The sequence below is a fragment of the Aricia agestis genome, chromosome 12 (genome assembly GCF_905147365.1).
Source record: "Aricia agestis chromosome 12, ilAriAges1.1, whole genome shotgun sequence".
Lineage (NCBI taxonomy): Eukaryota > Metazoa > Arthropoda > Insecta > Lepidoptera > Lycaenidae > Aricia > Aricia agestis.
In genome coordinates, this window is record NC_056417.1 from 4,121,278 (window position 1) to 4,136,179 (window position 14,902).

The following is a 14,902-nucleotide window of genomic DNA, read 5'->3' on the forward strand; positions in this document are numbered from 1 at the left end:
TCCAGCAGCGATTCTGTTGCAACTACTGAGCTTGGGGAAAATGGGAGAATGAAGTAATCAATAGTGATGGAAAAACCGAGTCGATAAGCTTTAAATTGGGATTTTTATTGCTTACTTTGAAGAGAGGTGAACGTGATTTGATAAGGAAATATAAATGTTTGACAAGATATCTACGAAATTATAGAATTTTTGAGATCGCATCTATAACTGTTGCTGGTATAGTAGTTGTAAGAGGTAGAATCACTTTTATTTTCATGTATTTGGAAAACTATTTGATTTTAAATTAAAGTACTTTGATTTTAAATTAAGTTTTGCAAATTCTGTTACTGTTTTTAAAATTTTATTAAAAATATACTTAATAATAATAACTTTGTTTATATATTGTATGTAGCTTTCAAACGCTGAATTGATTCTTTTATAAACACAAATACTTCGATTGATAAAAAATAAGCTGTTCGAAATTCCTATTGTTTGATGTAATTTTGATAGAATCTATTATCTATATATTAACACGCAAGCGAAAAACTCTGTAACCCTTTTGACGAAAAATGGGGAAACGTACGTGCATGAAATTTTGCATAGTTATAGTTTATACGGTGAAGAAGTGCATCGAACTAATATTATTTTGAAATTATGCTTTTATCATACATTTTTTTAACAAATAAAACATTACACACACTACAACACACACACACATGAAAAATGACAGACTTTTGAGTGACAAGCCTATACATACGAATAATACTCTTTTATATTTTATGGTTAAAGTCTGTTGACAACAAGTTGACAAATTGAAAATGGATGATAGTTTTTTTAATATTGAATCTAAGATACTATTAGACAATGCTGACACGGCCAGTCTGAGATCAGCTAAGTCCCTGAGACAATAGTTGAAAAAAAAAATGACAAAGTCAATATTTTTTCCAAAATATAGGTAGTAGTCCTTATGTCGTTGAAACTAAGGTCGAATTTCGACCATTGGGCAATCTCTAGTGCAAATAAAGCAGCAAAACAGCAAACAAATATAGCAGCAAAAATAAACTCAAAATACCTAAAAGTCTCAAGGTGTTACCAAAAATTTTGAATCGGTTTTATCGACATCGATGCTTTATAGATAAGGGCACATCACTACCACTGGGTGGGCAATCGCAGTGGCGGGGGAAAAGTCGATATCTATGTACGTGTCGTTACAATATCAAATGCACTATAATTACTAAAATTACTATGTACTAAATTATTTAGTTATGTATGAGTCTAGTCAGCAATACTAGACGCCGCCCGCGACTTTACGCGCGAAATAGTATGACATAGGAATCGTTCATTTCTACGCAATATATGTGCAAAGTTTCATCAAAGTCAGTTATAGTTTCGGAACTTACTAAATGCAAAACAAATATACCTAATAATATCTTTCCTCACAATAATGATACGATAGAATTGTGGATAATATTTTGTACCTAATCGCCGTACTCAGAGACATTTAATTACGATTAACCTTCAATTTTGGAGAGTTTGACAGATAATGTATGAGACTTTTGTCAAAATTTTGAATTGATTACATTTAAGTAATTAATGTTCCACTCTGAGTGCGGCAGTTAGGACGTAGGTTAGGTTTTAAGCAGGTCAATACGTCTGGGAACAATCATGTGCGGGTTTCCTCATGATGTTTTTCTTCTCCGAAAGAGCGTCCGTACTATGTACAGATGTACTTAAGATCTGAAAATGTCTCATTGGTACACTCCACCCGGGAATAGGTTAGATTATATTTTTTACCCCGACATAAAAAGGCGTACGTGTTTGGATTATCACTGTGTCTGTCTGTGGCTTCCTAGCTCACGAACGAATGAACCGATTTTGATTTAGTTTTTGCTTTAAAATCTGTCGTTATTAATTTAATATCATTAGAAGTCGGAGGCTACGAAAAATTATTGATTGTTTTTTATATTATGTAAGTAACTAGGATAGTCGATTAAGTGAGTATTTAATACATAAGTATTTTATTTTTATTTAAAAAAAAATATTAACAAAAATAAATAATTATAATGTAAGTAACTCACTTTTAAGAGTTTAAGCCTGATTTTACTTATCCAAAATGCATTTTATGAAAACCTTTTTTCGAAGCCCTCCACAAAATATGTTCCATATTTTTCGTAGGAAATATACTAGTAGGCACTCCTATTGCTAGAACTCTATGTCGAAAGAATCGTATTTTTTTCTATTAAAAAACTGTCTGTGTTTATTGTTAAAACCATTTAAGGACCCCTACGGTCGCAAACTTTGACGCTTAGAACAAAAAGACACTTAAGAGTGGAGAAGCTCTCGGAACCAAGCTTTTGTTTATCGCAAGCTTTTATGAACTTTAGTCAGTAGCGTAGTTAGAATTCTTTGGGGTGCCTAATATGTTTTTTCTTATAGATGAGCAGCTAATACATCGTTAGTTATGAATACGACTTAGGGCCTTATCACAGTGGCGATTAGCGAGCGATTTGAAAGCCACGTGACTGCGCAGCGCACACTATTGCATAGCTTTTAACGCGTCCGCTTGAGCGCGGTGACCGAATCAAGAAATTCCGTACAACGAAAAAACCTAACAAACCCCGGCCCCGGTGCGGCGTTGCTAGTCGGCACGGTGTTTGTATGCGTACGACTAAACGTACGGTATGCGAATTATAATTGCGTAAGTTGATAAAAATGCTATGCATTAGCTTTATCCGATCGCCTCACGTATTTTAATACCTAAGTATATTTTTTAAATCACATTGTTTTTTTACAAAAGTACTGAAAAAAAAATGGCAAATTTCTCCCGCTAACTAAAAACACTGACCTCCGCGTACTTGTATTAATGGAGGTCAGTGCTAAAAAGCTTACTGACCGCTGTATTAGGCTGCGTTTCCACCAGAGATGAGTTGCAAAGAATGTGTTTTTGAGAACCAATAGAATCGCTTTATTGACAACATCGCTCAGCGCGGCGATGCTATTGGATCTTTAAAAAAAACATCCACAGCCGAACGTATAACCTCCTCCTTTTTGGAAGTCGGTTAATTTAAACACATTCCTCGCAACACATCTCTGGTGGAAACGCAGCCTTACGGCTGCTACAACCGAAAGTTTCGTACCTTCTTAAGCCTACTTTATCGCATGAGCTCGCAAGCGTCGGTCACGCGAAAAATGTTCAAGGTTCCCGAAAAATGCAGTCTATAAGTTTCCACCGGAGACGAGCTAAGCTGCGTTGCGAGGAATGTGTTTTAAAGAACCAATAGAATCGTTGCGCTGAACTTAGTCAGGCAACAAGCGTTCCTTTTGGTTCTTAAAACACATTCCTCGCAACGCAGCTAATTAGCTCAGCTCCGGTGGACACGCAACTTAATTTAACTCTTAAGGAGAAAAAAACTCTGCCTCTCAACCACCACAAGGACACCGGCGACCGCGACAACAATAGAATAACAATAGATTTCCAAGAATCCGCGATCGAAGGAGCGACACTGTGTGGCAAAATATGGCAATACGGTAATGCGGTCTCACCTGTAGGAAGCTCCATGCTTCTTTTCATTCCATGGATTTAAAAAATAAATATTATGTCAAAGTCGGTTTTGAAACAGTGTTGCCAGATCAGGGGATTTCCCCCTAGACTTAGGGGGTTTTTGACCAAGTTAGGGGCAGAACAGGGGGAAAAAATATTTAGGGGAAATCCAAAATACACGTCAAATACAGTTTTTTTTTGACAAATATTACGTTCCTAATTTTTTTTAACCATGTTTAAATTACTTGAGCGCCACAACAACTAAGCGAGGTCGAGATTCGAGATGTTGAAAAGATGAATACAGTTCGAAAAGGCTTTAAATGAATATGTAAATGATATCAATGGGCGCTGCTGGTAAAGGAGAACTGTCAAAAAATGACGTTTTTGTAAGATAGAAGCGTTAGTTCCTTTTCTCGCCACGTTCATATAAAGCCTTGTCGAGCTGTAAAAAAAGTTTTGTAATATATTTTTATTGAATATTAAAAGAAAAAGTAATCTAGGGGATTTCTAGAGGGAAATCAAATTAGTTCAGGGTTACGGCGCCGAGACCATCTGGCAACACTGTTTTGAAATGTCAAAGTCAATTCTGATTTCTGACTTCTGAGTTCTGTCTACAAATATATACTGTAATCTGTGGTTCTGACATTTGTGATTTGTGATCTGCCGCCAGTGCCGCTTTGGCTGAATTTACATTTTACTGCATTTTACTTTCAATTTCAATTTCTCTGCCTACATTATAGTCTTTTATTTGTTCTAGTATTTAAATTAATTCATCAATTTTAATTAGTAACGCCTTTGATTACATAAATTATACGACACTTCATCACAAACGTAAGTACTTTCGAGTTGTTAGAACAACATGCCGCTTTGTTCTAACGTAATATTTATATTATTTTACATATTTATCGTCTTCTAATCTATTATAACACGTGTTTTAGCTTTGCAGACTCGAAGTGCACAATTTAAAAGTTGTTTTGAGCACGTGGCCCTTTGCTAGAAAGCAAAATGTCAAGCGCCAAAGAAACCGTTGTCCGTTACACGATACAACCTTAATCGAGTTCTTAATCGTATATAGCTTATAGTTTTAAAAGGAACAACGTTAATAAAATGTTCGTAGTATACAGTACAAAAATATTATTATTATATTATTACACTAGATGTCAATTATTTAGTTAAAGCTAACAGATGCTGAGTTGTAAAGTTGTGTTGGAGAATTCATTCATAAATGTTGAGTTTTATTTGATGTTATTTAGAAAGTTAACCATGCTATTAAGAAATTTTCTCTTTTTAGTATGTGGGTATTCTGAAACATACATATTACCCTACAAATAATCGTTAATGACTTAGTTACCGTATTCTTGTAAAATAAGTTTGTACAAACCTCCAAAATTAAAATTATCCATAGAAAATGATATGTTAATTTTCAACATTACAGATGGTTGATGTACCAGAAGTAAGCACAACCTCACCATCTGAGCTGATAGCGGCAGGAAGGAGACATCTTGCCGTCAAAGACTACCATGCAGCTACTGAAGCCTTGGCCACAGCATGTGAACAGCTAGCCAAGGAACACGGAGAATTGGCAGATGAATGTGCTGAAGCTTATTTGTGGTATGAAAAAAAAAGTTGAATAGAAAAACACACTGTAACTTAACTATGTAGACTATCATTGCCCTTTCTCAAGCCTTTGTAAAGTCTTGTAATTTGGTTACATTATTTTCTTTAGAATATACTTAAAACATTTTTGCAGCAGTAAATCAAGAAATAAAAATTGTTTTATTTCTAAATGGATTTGAAACAAACTCTTTCAAAATGTTGGTGCTACAGCTGTGTTCTAATGGTTCTTAAATTTTCATTGAAAAATGCCAAGACAGTATGATTTCATAAATTCTATTGTTATAATTTCAAAGAATAAATGGTCATTAATAAGACCAAAATCATAAAAAAATATGTTTTTAAAATACACATATTTTAAAAACATTATTTAAATTAAAATACTCTTTAGGTATGGTCAAGCTCTACTAGGGTTATCAAGGGAAGAAAATGGCGTGCTGGGTGATGGAATGCCAGGAACTAATAATGCTGATGAAGACGATGAAGAAAATGAAGGTTAGTGTTAGATTGTACCATAGCATGTAAATGAGACCATTCCTTATAGGATAAAATCTAGTAAATATTTCATAATGCACAAAACTTATCAGATTGATGGATGTAAGTAAAAATAATTTGCATATTTTTGGAATATGTTGGGGGGGGGGGGGGGGGGTCAATAGAAGTTTAACCTCAAGTTTGTGGGGTTGCCACTTTTGTCCCCCGGCCGCCATCTTGAAAAAAGGGGTTTCAACACTATTTTCGTGATATCTCGGAAATTATACATCTTACAAAAAAATTGTGAGAACATAATTTAATTACCATATATTTTGGTAATTCTTTAGAAGATGAAGAAGAGAATGGAGATGAAAAAGAAAATGGGGATGAAAAAGATAGTGGTGAAGAAGAGAAAGCAGACGACAATGGAGAAGAGAAGAAGGCAGAAATAGTGGAGAAAATTGAAGCTGAATCCACCACAGAAGATGCCGAACCAGGACCCAGTGAGGATAATGCGGATGAACAACCGGTGAGATAATGAAATTGAAATAATCTTATTTTATTTCTTTAAAATAATATTGTAGGTACAGTAGAACCACGCTAATCCGGCCCCTGTCTAATCCGGCGCCCGTGGTAATCCAACATGCCTATTACTGGTTAATTTAGGTACCTATACAATCTTTATTAAGTTACTTTTTTTTGTTACAATGCATGCAACAGTTACGGTACCTAGCTTTAGGAACATGATTTGTAGTTCAGATTAAACCATAACATTCATCTTCGGATAGATCTTCAGACTGAGCGAGATAGCATACTCGGTCAGGCCGAAGCCCACTGACGTCATTTCAGACGTTGTATATATATTGCCGTTCTCCGAAACTTCGATAGCGCGATGCAGGAATGTTAGGCGAATGGTGTGTGTACCGCCACAGAGTATTTTATAAGGAAATATCACGCTCCATCTGTCATTTATAAAGATACATAACAAGATGGAGCGAGCACGTCACGCCATTCGCTCTTTTTCCTGATAGGTGCCTCAAAGGAAGATTATCCGCCTTAGTGAAGTGGTATGCCCGTTCAGGCCGAAGCCCACAGACGTCATTTCAGTATTTGTATATAATGTTTATATGTATATATTATTTTTTTTGGATGCGTATGTGTGTTGATATTTGCGTGGAAATAAATGAAACTTCACAGAGAAAATGCAACGACGTATATTTTACTATAAGTACAGAGGCGCCAGAGCAGGAAAAGGAAGTGTCAGCAGTGACATTGACAATTAAGAAAACGGCAAATATGTAAAACTACAGACTATACGTTGCGTTCCAATTAACATCCTAACAATGTGACCTTGTTGTAGGTCAGTTAACTAAAGCTGGCATGATCAACTCATTTCGCTTGTGTAGTGTCTGTGAATAAGCGCGCGGCGCGTAACAAATAGGCGATCAGCTTAATATGTAGGATGTTTTGAAGGAAAAAAATATCTAGCTGAGTCTTGCGTCTTTTAGACACCTCACTTTTAGTTATTTTAAATGTGTGTTTACTACTATACCTAGGTAACACTGAAAATGTTTAGAAAATGAAAAACGGCTTAATGTAGAAAGTTGCCAATGCTTTTATTGTTTTTAGAAGTAATCTCCGTTCCTCTCTACACATCGTCACATTCGATGGAATCACCGAAAAAAGCAGTGGGCCCAGTCTTCCTTAGGGGTCTCTTCTGTGGCATTTTCGTACGCTTTCATCGCATCTTCAGGGCTCGTAAAGCGAGTACCTCGAATTTTATCTTTATTTCTTGGGAATAAATTAAAGCCGCAGGGCGCCAGGCCAGGACTATATGACGTATGACTCAATATCTCAACCCCTTCCCTTGTCAAATATTCAACGAGTGTCCTGCTTCGAGGGCGCTGCTGTCGAAATATTTCCAAGACGACAGGCACACAGCGATTGACATACCATTCTGCAGTAACTGTCCTTTCATCTTCTAGCACAACTGTCGCAAAATTACATTTCCGACCAAATAATGAGGCAATCATCTTTTTCCTTGACTTCTTCCTTTCTTTACCTTAGTTGGCCAAACCTCGAAAGGAAACACGCCTTGAGCTGATTGTCTTTTGGTTTCGGGTTCGAGGCAATAAATCCAGCTTTCATCACCTGTGAGGTTGTCAAATACAGCATTTGAGTCACCGCCGTTGAACTTATCTAACATTTGGCGACACCAGTCCATGCGAAGGCGTTTCTGGTCGTCGATTAAAGTATGGGGAATGCATCTGGTACAAAGCTTCCTGACGCCTAAATGTTCATGTAATATTTGTTGAACTTGACTCATAGCAATGCCTAGGCTTGCCCGTATCTGCTGGTAGGTCACTCTTTTATCTTCCTCTATCATGCGTCGCACAACACTAATGTTAACTTCAGTAGTCGCTATTAAAGGACGTCCCTCACGCGGATCATCAGTGAGATTGCTACGTCCACGTTTAAACTCGTTAAACCAATTGTAAATAGTGACACGAGATGGGGCTTCATCATGAAATGGTAATAGCAGCCTATCAAAGCTTTGTTATTGAGTAAGCCCACAACGAAAGTCATAAAAAAAAAATCATTAACTGAAAATTTTCTCGCGTTAAGTTCATTTTCACGTGTAACAAGAGTTTTAGATTTGCCGCCAATTCACCAAAACAAATGACAAATAAATGTAGTATACCAGATTATGTTACCAAAGAGTTCTAAAATTGTAATTTAAAAAAAGTTTTCATTAGTAATGTTTCTAACTAGCTAGTTCTAAACACTTTCAGTGTCACCCACGTATCACTTGTACTATAATCATGTTTAAGGTAAAGGAATACACAGTGTATAATAGTTAATTTTTCTGTTAATAGGGCACGTCAAATGGAGAGACTCATGATGAGTCTGTTGTGGATCTGGAAAACAAAGACGAAATAGATAATTTACAGCTGGCCTGGGAAATGCTCGGTGAGTAGTTTATTGTGCACAGATATTAATAAAATTAAATTATATGATTGTTTATCATAATATATTTTTGTATAAAACATGTTTTGTTTATCTGGATTTTACATTTGTTTCTCGATTTTAAGTTTCAATAAGTGATTGTTTAATACAGGGTGTTACAAAACAAAGCAACAGCCGGCTGCCACATAACAATTGAAAATCCCCTAATTTAGGGTGTGTATTGTGTGATGTGTCCCTTATAATGTAGAGTTCACTGTAAAAGTAGTAGTGCTGAAAGCTTAATTTCTTTTTTAAGAGCGAGCTTTCAAGTTTTGCTGTGTTTTCTAATAAGCATTACGATCCCGGAAGACGATTGACTTCAATGGAATTGAGGTTTATTTAATCATTGTATATTTATCTGATATTTGCCTAGCGGAAAACACGATTCACTTACATTGACTCAATAGTTTTATTTTTCAAAATTATGAATATTTCTGGGATTTTCAACAAATATCTGTTACACTGATTGAGTAACTATCATTAAATAACTTGCACTACTACAATCACACACTTTATAAAATAATGGCTAAAGGAAATATTAGTATTGTAAGTATTTAATTTTTAAGTATTCATCAAAAACATTTTTGGGACTTACGACCTTTACTTTCGTGTTATAATGCGGGAACCGTTGTTACGCAATATTGTTCACTATTAGCTGCAGCGCAAAGTACAATTCATGCAGGCACAATTATGGAATCATTATATCACGATTGGAGGATAGCGGGGTGTGTAGGCGGGGCTAGCGTGGTTTGATATTTTTTCCAGCCCGGTCTTAATACAAATTACAAAAAAAAAAAGTTTTTGGACCCTAAAGTATTATAGCTTAGTTTTGTTACACCCTAAAGTATTATAGCTTAGTTTTGTTATACCCTGTAATGTTTTTGTAAGCAATATTCCAACTTCCATTTACAGACCTGGCTCGTAACATCCTGGAGAAGCGTGCTGAGGGTTCAGCGGCCACCGAGACAAAGGCACTGCTGGCTGATGTCCACCTGTACCTCGGGGAGGTGGCGCTCGAGAGTGAAACATATGACAAAGCGGTCACTGATATGTGTAAGTATTGTATTATGCTGCTGATAGGAGTCCTGCTCTATGTCACTTTTAAATAACTTTAAGTAACAGTAACTCAAATTCGGTAGTTAGTAGATTGCATCTATCATAATTATCTTGATTCATGATGTAAAATTATAAAACTTATTTTTTTTACGTACTACTCGACCAAGCCAACCAGATGAATGTCAAAGCTTGCTCTCTCGCACTTACGCACGTCGCTAGCAATACATAAGTGCGAGAGAGCCTGATTTGACAGTCGTCTAGTTGGCTTGGTCGAGTAGTAAGTAATGAGGCAAATAGGCCACAAAACCCAAAAACCCCAATCAAAAATTATATCGTAAGCACTCTATTTATTGTAATTTTGTGTTTCAGTGACATGCCTGGAGATTCAGAAAGATCTGTATGGACTTGATAACAGAAGAATTGCTGAGACTCATTATCAAATTGGTATGTTGTCTTAATTCTTTATCATCGACATTCGTCATGTATCAAAACATTTTATATGAAAGTTTTTTTTAAAACAAAAATCATGTTCAAGCATTGTTAATTTGTAGTAAATTATTTCTCTTTTTTTTTCAGGACTCGATGTATCAAAACATTTTATATGAACGTTTTTTTGAAAACAAAAAATCAAAATGTTCAAGCGTTGTTAATTTGTAGTAAATTATTTCTCTTTTTATTTCAGGACTCGCCAATTCTCTCGCTTCCAACTTCGAAGACGCGATCTTACATTTCAAGAACGCAGCAAACATTCTGGAAACGAGAATCAAGACTTTGGAGAGTCCCAACGTTGCCACCGAAGATGTGTCCGTCAAGAAGTACTCCGCAAACGATCCACTCTACTCCATTGATGGTGAAATCAAGGAACTGAAGAGTCTACTGCCTGAGATCCAAGAGAAGATTCAGGATATGATGGACTACAAGGCTGAGGTAAGACCGTGTGATTGCATAGAGGAAACGAGAAATATGCTCCGGAATATGATACTTAAGGAGAAAAATCTGTGCTGTACCGTCCAAGCTTAGGTGGCATTACTTGGAATCCTAATTTTAGATACTTATTTTTGCTATGATAGTAAAATTTAGGTATTCTAATTTTGAAGTAATTTTTAAGATTCATAATTTGCATTTCTTAATCATTTGACTGACTAGACTTATTTTGTCATTGTTTGAAAAGAATCTCAATTAGTCCAAAATAGTTGCATTTTACTAAACTGCCTTATTAGAATTAGTTTCTTTGAAAGACTTGTAGGATAGGTTGATGACATTCCAGTTTTTGCATTTATACAATTATTATTATTACATCTGTCAGTATTGTTAATGGTATTACTTTGTTATGTCCAATTTTTACTATAAATGAAAATGCTTGAAAAATTGGTGGTTCCTGTTAGTGCCAAATTGTATTATTGGATTGTGATAATTCTCTGTTTAAGGGCCGGGACACAAAAACACGATACGATGTCGTGTCGTAGTTTTTTACGACGCGCCTCGTAGTTTCCCACGACACGACGTCGCATCGTGAAACGACGACGCGTGGTGGTACGACACGACGTCGTGTCGTGTTTTTGTGTCCAGGCTCTTAGTTGTTAAAATTAATCTAGGTATAATATTATGTAGTATGTTCCTTTTTGACATTAGTATGTGCCTTAATATACTCTAACTGCTCATGGTTGCTATAGTCAAAACCATGAGACGAGCTATGACGTTATGTGAATCGTCTTCTGGTTTGGATCTTAGAGTTAAGTATAGTGTACTGATTACTTTTAAGAATTTGAATTTACCACTTGGCCATTTTTGTATAACTTGACACGATTTTGGAATAAATAATTGAAAATTACGAGTGTGTGTTATTTCAGTATCCCATACATTGATGGCCATGTGGTAAAATGTTATTTTTATGGCCATTAATGTGGTTCATTTGGTTATTGTCTAGTTCAGTGTTTCCCAACCTACCCATCGAAACCCCTAGAAAGTCAAGCACAGTTTTCACGGACCCTCTAATAAAATAAACAGCAGAAAATCTAACTGTTTGGTCAGACAGAGAAGACACCCCGGTCCCCCATATACTCGCGGACCACATGTTTGGAAACACTGATCTAGTTTTAAATACCCAAAACAAGCTATGACAGTTGTCTATGAATAGTATAGGCTGCTCACAATTTTAAGATTACTTTGCGAAACTTGGCAGTACACATTTTTAGCTTTCTAATATTCGGCGCCCCTGAGCGGAGGTAGCTATTAACAAGTCCTATGGCGATACGTACGGGTGCAAATTTCGCCAATTTTGTTCTTCAGTATGATAAATTTGTAGTTTGCCATAGATTTTAAAACTTCACACCCTTTTTGAAGTAACAAATGTAGTTGGTATAAGTAGAAATAGTTTCTAATTTTTCAAGGCAACCTATCCTTAATCCATTCCATACATTCCCAAGATACCTGTTTCACAAAAAAAACAGGTACCTAAAGGAAATTAACTTTATGATGCTTCTGCTTCAGTTTAAGATCACACATCTTAAACTGAAGCAGAAGCATCATAAAGTTAATATACCTAGTGGAATAGAGCAACAATCTCAAGCTGTCAAACGAAACCGAAATTGGTTTCATCTGTGTGTAAAAATATGTGTACGTATACACTTACACAAGCGTGATTGAACATGATTTCTATGAGATTAAATTGACAACGTGCGGCACGTACCGACTGGACGTCAAAAAAAGAGCGCTGCTGTCATGTATCACACGTCTCTTTTTACCACGCAGTGTTACTGATAGTGACATATCTCTTGCTCAGGCATTTGTTTCTCTATTTATGAGAAGCATAAAGTGAATTAGAAAGTAAAGCTGCGTTGGCCATAGCCAATTTTGACTGATCGAACTACTTGTCACCTTGTAATTAGTAATTACACTACGGTCTACGCCTTCGTAAGGATAGCTATCAGAGCTAAAATATACGCCGTCGCATAGAGAAATACGAAACCTGTTAAATCTATCTCTCTACTTTTACTTTTAAATGTATTGGTCTATTATGCATAGTGTAATAAATAGACATTGGATTATATGCACGATCAAAATGCCGAAATATGCTTGCAAATATGCACGAAAAATGGCCGAAATATGCAGAAAATATGCACAATCAAAAGTGACTTATTATTAAAAATTATTATTTTGGAAGAGTTTTCCGGTGTTGCCCATAATAAATGCGCCAATTTCCACAATTCCATCAAATTCAGGATTTTTTTCGTCTTTCCGATTGTAATCTTAGTGCCCATAGAAGTTCATTAGCTACTTTAATCTTTATTCAATTTTTTTCTAATGTTGCCAACTACAAAAAAAAAAAACATTTTGTTTCTAGAAAGATATTGTACCTATCGGGTGTATTGTGGGTGTCTATAAACAGGGGTGGTGCCACATATTTGAAGTATTTTCATATATTGTACCTCTGTTTCGTGACCTCGGTGTGTATTATGATACCTAGTTTGGAGTCTACGAGGTCATAATATGGCCGAAATATGCACTATTAACGAAAAATTGCCAAAATATGCACTATCGCCTAAAAAGTAATATGCAAATGCATAAAATGCTTGTGAGTCCTTTAAAATAGAGTTCACTAGGAAAGTAGCAGCGCTGACATTTTGATATCTGTTTCTATGAAAAATGCCCCAACGTCATGAAAAAAACTAATACAACAAACACTAATTTCAGACAAAGAAAAGGCTCGCTGAGACGCTATGTCCATCCAACGGTAGCTCATCCTTCTCCGGATCCAACGGCTCTGGCTCCGGTGCCGGATCAAGCAGCGACAAGCCAGCAGCATCAGACATCTCGCACCTCATCAAGAGGAAACGGAAGAATAGCGAGGAAACAGCATCGCCGGCGAAGAGACTGAACGCGTGAAACGTTGAATAAGCATAGTATGTAAGTGTATAACTATAGACATATACCCACTTATTAATAGATATTTATACAGCGAATAGTACAAGGTTTTGTCTTTGAACGGGGAACAACAGTACCATCGAAGAAATTAATTCATAGGCTGTTGACCCACGTCATTTGGTTGGATTATGTCAACTGTAAGTCGTTATTTGCATTTGCACCTCCGCTCTGACGCTGGCAACTCCTAATAGGGGAGGCATAAGCAGGCGCGGTCGCAGCCTGAAGTTTTGGAGGTCACTCACTAGTCACTATACTAAAAATGTAGCGCTGTGATAGGATAACTAGAAATTTCCTTTTATTATTTGGCAAGATTTTGAGATTTTTCAATTTGACCTTGATTTAATAATTATTTATTTCAAATCAAATCATATACATTGAAAAGCTTATAAGTAAGGCATATTTAATTTCAATACGAGATCAGTGATTTTAGCGTTGGGAGCTGTACTAGTTAAAACTGTGACACAGCTCCCAAAGATTTTGAGAAAAAGATTTGGGGGGGAGGGGGTCAAAATTTGTAGGTCCGCCATCTACCTATGAATCAACTTCTTTGATAGTACAAGGTCTACTTGTCTTTGTCTAGCACCATCGTTCTCAAAGTGTGCGCCCTGGGGCTCCGTAGATGCCTTGAAGGGTCGCAAGCGATACTTTATATAGAAATATCATCAGACAACAGCTTGGAGATAATTAATGCAAAGACAAAAGATTATTTTTTTGGGGGTCCGCCACCAAAATAGTTTGAGAACCGCTGGACAGCGCATTATACGCTGAATAAATATCTTTAGTAGTAAGAAAATTGGAGTTTGTTTGGAAGTAAGAGGGTTTATACATTTTACGGTACGATATCGCGTCGTTTCGATAAAATACGTCGTCATTCGTTGTGAGGGCAGAGATATAATGTTTCGTATGGAACAAAACATTATATCCGTCTTTGTCATTTTTGTGTGATGACGGTTAAAATTTACTTTTTGAAAGGGCGTTCTTATGCCTATGTCCATGCCAAAAGAGAGTTTCCGATTTATCGTATCGCATATTGTGTAAACGCTTCAACTACTTGATTTTGTATTTGATCTATACTTATAATTTTATACGACTTTCTTTGTGTTTTATAATTATAAAATAAAATTAGTAATTAATTTTAACATTATTTATTAATAGAATATCAGAAACATTAAGTCCTGATGTAATAATATAAAACTTAAATTTGAATTGACTTAGTTTTAGTAAGCAAAACTAATTTAATAATCTTATTATTACAACTGACTGAATTAGACATTTTTAAGTCTGGCAAAAATTAATTAAAGCTGTGGC

The 14,902-nt window shown here is 35.9% G+C and overlaps 1 protein-coding gene across 2 annotated transcripts; it reads left to right on the plus strand.

Moving 5' to 3' along the window:
• The first annotated feature begins 4,172 nt into the window (after positions 1 to 4,172).
• On the plus strand, positions 4,173 to 13,717 carry LOC121732767 (protein HGV2). 2 transcript variants are annotated; one of them, XM_042122732.1, is made up of 9 exons: positions 4,173 to 4,351; positions 4,956 to 5,131; positions 5,526 to 5,629; positions 5,956 to 6,137; positions 8,485 to 8,578; positions 9,527 to 9,667; positions 10,040 to 10,114; positions 10,353 to 10,597; positions 13,364 to 13,717. In XM_042122732.1, exons 2-9 carry the CDS (start codon positions 4,956 to 4,958, stop codon positions 13,553 to 13,555), a joined length of 1,209 nt encoding a protein of 402 aa, XP_041978666.1. In that variant the 5' UTR covers positions 4,173 to 4,351; the 3' UTR covers positions 13,556 to 13,717. The 2 variants fall into 2 exon arrangements, with proteins under 2 accessions (XP_041978666.1, XP_041978669.1); XM_042122735.1 differs by having other exon boundaries at positions 5,959 to 6,137.
• Positions 13,718 to 14,902: the final 1,185 nt, after the last annotated feature.